Genomic DNA, 4,083 nt, shown 5'->3' with positions numbered 1-4,083 from the left:
AGAATGATAGATGACCACCACAGCGGACATTTTTTGGAACATTTGCCCCATATGCTGTCATTGAAGGCTATAGGATGTGGAAGCTTAAGAACCTGTGGGGCTGGAGGAGAAAACCCCACAAAACTAAGACTGAGAATTCAATGGCTCTGAGTCCTAGCCTCATCTCCCCTGCTATGAGAACTGAGGCAAATCATACTGTCTCTTTGGCCCTCAGTTTCCCTCTAAATAAGATGAAGATGAAGGTGTTGGTCAACTTAGAATATCAGTGGTTCCCAGGCTTGAGAGTGCATATCAATCACCTGGAGGTTTAGTTAAAACCCAGATCACTGGCTGCACCTCCAAAGTGTCTGATCCAGTAAGTGTGAGGTGAGGGGGGGCATGGATGTGCACATCTAACACATTGCCAGGTGATACTGATGCTGCTGGTCCAGAGATCACGTTCTGAGAACCATTACTCTTTGAGATAATCTCAAAGAACCATGCACAACTTTGGACTCAATGTGTATTCAAATGATAAAATCTTTGGCCTTGGCTCTGAAGAAATCATGGATGCAATGATGGAACAGAACTTTGCAGGAGCAGAGGCACCAGGAATCCAGTGTGGAACCATGCAGAAGACACTTGAGGGATTGCTCTGTACAGGCATGTACATTCATTAAGTACTCCTAAGACCCAGTCACTGCCCAGAGAGGGACAAAGGCTGGACAGAGTGGTGAAGAGCAAGCTTGAGTCTGAATAACTGTGTGGCCTTGGGCAAATGGCTAAAATGACTCCTTGCCTCCATTTCCCCACCTATAAAAGGAGAACAGTAATGGTACTTATGTCGCCTGGCATAAAGAAAATGCTTGATAAATGGTTGCAGCTGCTGGAATTACTATTATTTGCTACTGAGCCTACCCAATGGGGAGAAGTACCAGTGACAGAAATGATCTCAACTTCCACAGCGTGTCCCATGTTTCCTCAGCCACAACACCACCTTAGTGGTCTGGATTCTTAGCCACTAATTTTAACCCCCTCACAAAATCCAAAACAGATTATGAGAAGAATTCAATATAATTTATTAAATAATTCCCGAGGGCTCCTTCAAGGAGCATTAAACAACTCTCAATACAATAAAACCAATAAATTAACATAGGTGCCTCCTCCTGCCTTCACAGAGGCATGATGAGGATAAGATTTAAGTCTACAGAGTAAAAACATACTAATAAATATCAAGAGTGATAACAATGACATAACCTGAAGTCTTTTCGAAGTTAATTCACATATTTATACCTCAGTCCTCCCAAGACCAGCCCATCCGGGAATTCATTAAGATTATTCACTGGAATAATTTACTTGACAACTCACAGCAGAGTTAGCTGTCAGTCATGTTTTCTCAAGGCTTCATATATGTCCACCAATACAAAAGAAATAGGTTCGACCAGATAGCCTTGAATGATCTACTGAGGTCCAGAGTTTAGTGACTTAAACACACTTTCCAGGCACGCCGAGAACTGCTGTAAAATCGTCAAGATGAAGCTTTTACATTCAAAAGTATCTGCAGGCACAGAAATTTCTGTTTCTGGTTCATGTTGAAATTTGAGTTTGTCAAGCTGTTCTATGATTTTATCAATAATGTTCTTATCTGATAATGGTCTGATTGCCCTGAAATAAGGCAAGATGGCTGAGCTGTTGAGGCGTGGTGGTTGGGAATCAGAGGTGAGACACAGCAGCAAGGTACGGTTGGATTCTGGCACCCCTGTCTCTTTCTTCTGCTGTGGAATGAGGAGGAGAAACAGGTGAGCATTTGATTTGTAGTAACAGCTAGAAGCCCCAACACTAGCGTCTGAAAGCTTCCTCTGTGATGGGCTGGGGGGCACTTCCCGCTGCCATCTGTGGCACCCATTACAATCCCCCTGGTTGTAATGGGTGCCCCAACCCCGAGAGACTGTGATCATTGCTATTTTCCTTCCCAGAAGAAACTAAAGCTCTGTTGGTCTGCAGAGCTGGCCCAAGATCAGGTGGCAGACCTGAAATTCAAACCCATGTCAGCAGCCATCCCAAAGACTATGCGAATAACCACTGCTTCAACCTGCCTCCCCTACCCATCTAGCCAAGGCCTTAACAGCCCCCTGGACTCTTCTCTTAGCTGATCAGGGACTCAGAGCTGGGGACTAGGAGAGCATCTGGGTTTCCATCCTGCTTCTTGCTCTCTGTGTTAAAGCCAATGTATCTCAAGCTCATTGAGGGAGTATTTGCATATCTGGAAAGGCCTCCAAGATGGCAGGGACAGTTCTTCCAAACTCCAGACCATACACTCTCCTGTCCCTCTTCCCAAGGACTAAGAGCTTTTGGGTTCACCTGAAGTGCTAGTAACACCTCACCAGCCTGAACGACCTAGTCAGCTTGGCTGGTAACTAGGTGTCTATAAAAACCAAGGCTAAGGTTTCAACGTCAAGGTAGAAGAGAAGGGCAAGGCCAATTTCATGAGGTGTTTCCAGTTTTTGATTTGTTTGTTTAATCAAAACAGTCTAAGATATTCTGTCTTGATCACAACTCTAAGAAAATGAGAGTATTCACATTTGTTCAGCCTCAAACTTTCCTCCCAATGGAGTCAGGCTCAGAAGAGCCTCGGCTTAGAAGTAGACTGGGTCCTAATTAAACAATTAAGTAGCTTGCAAACAGACACCCAATTTGTTAACTGCCCTTCTCTGCAGTAAGAGAGACTCTCTGTGACCCATGTGAAGATTTTAGTGTCCTGAATTCCTGGAAACCTCATTGACAGCTTAAGTTGACATACGCTGCTCCCTAGCAGGCTCCTAAATGATCAGGCAAGACAGCCCATCTCTAGGGATATGCTAGAGGCAGGAAAATCCATGTAGTATCATTGTGAACCAAATATGTTAGAGATGAGCAGACCTACTAAAGCAGATCCTATAGTACATTAGAAGTTGAACTTCAGGCTGTCTGGGCTAATCTCTGCCTCCAACTCTCACAAAAAGTCCATTGTAGCCTGTTTCGTTGTTTCCCTTCCCTTCCTGGTGTATCCACAGCCCTAGCTTCAGGTCTAAAAAGAGTTGGCTTCTTCTGGGGGCAATGGAAGGCATTTTAAAGAAATGGCTTGGAAAAGAAATCTGTAGAGCACTTACATAGTCTTCCAAAAGTCCCCTCGACAAGGGCTGTAATTCCAAGATGATTTTTCGTACATCACTTGGTGGTAGCTGATGGGTGGGTGCCATATGGGAGGACAGCAAGGTTTCCATAGAGCAGAGCAGGAACAGGGCAAACCTGGATGGTCCTGGAGAAAGAAAATGATACTGTGAGGCAAGTGACCAGACAGACCACCCCTGCCCAGCCCAGCTGTAACCACTGCTGGCTGAACCCCTCCAGTCTTTCCCTCTATCTGATGAGACAAGACCAGGCCCATGAAACAGGCAGCAGGACACGGTAATACCTGTGTGGGAGAGCATGGTGAGGGAGCACACAAAGCCCGTTTCAGCAACAGCTTCTAGAGCCAGATGTGCTCGCCATGGTCTTCAGGAGATATATAAAGGGTCAGCTGAGAGGAAAAAGAATGATCAATGTCCCGCCCATGGCAAAATCATTGCTCAGCTTTTCTCCAGAAAACACTCAAAATTCTGCGGCCAAAGGTTAGGCGAAAGCAGGGCTGGAAGGAAGCGCTGAGGTTACCCTCTAGGTGGGCAGATGCCTGACTCAGTGCAGACACACACAGGAAGATGCACAAATCTTTGCCATTTCTTCTGGGAAAAAGCTTGTTGATCTGAGTAGAAAAAAATTCTGAAGTCCAGACTTGACAGGCATAACTCCTCAAGAACAGGTAATTTACAGGAGCTGAGGGCCAATGCCCCAAAGGGAATTTCTGGGGAGGGTCACAGTGTGTGTGTGTAGGTGTCAGGCTGGCATGAGGTTTTCTTTCTTTCTTTTTTTTTAATATTTTACTTATTCATGAGACACAGAGAGAGAGAGAGAGAAAGAAAGAGAGAGAGAGGCAGAGGGAGAAGCAGGCTCCTTGCAGGGAGCCTGACGTGGACTCGATCCCAGATCTCCAGGATCACACCCTGGGCCAAAGGCAGGCACTAAACC

The 4,083-nt window shown here is 45.5% G+C and overlaps 1 protein-coding gene across 1 annotated transcript; it reads right to left on the bottom strand.

Annotated features, from left to right (window-relative positions):
• Positions 1–1,196: 1,196 nt before the first annotated feature.
• On the bottom strand, positions 1,197–3,272 carry IL31 (interleukin 31). The gene is made up of 2 exons (XM_025473382.3): positions 3,129–3,272; positions 1,197–1,754 (listed from the first exon to the last, which is right to left on the bottom strand). Exons 1-2 carry the CDS (start codon positions 3,240–3,242, stop codon positions 1,440–1,442), a joined length of 429 nt encoding a protein of 142 aa, XP_025329167.3. The 5' UTR covers positions 3,243–3,272; the 3' UTR covers positions 1,197–1,439.
• Positions 3,273–4,083: the final 811 nt, after the last annotated feature.

This window comes from Canis lupus, chromosome 26 (assembly GCF_003254725.2).
Source record: "Canis lupus dingo isolate Sandy chromosome 26, ASM325472v2, whole genome shotgun sequence".
NCBI lineage: Eukaryota > Metazoa > Chordata > Mammalia > Carnivora > Canidae > Canis > Canis lupus.
The sequence above is the reverse complement of the archived record's forward strand: the minus strand, read 5'-3'. Positions and strand labels throughout refer to the sequence as shown.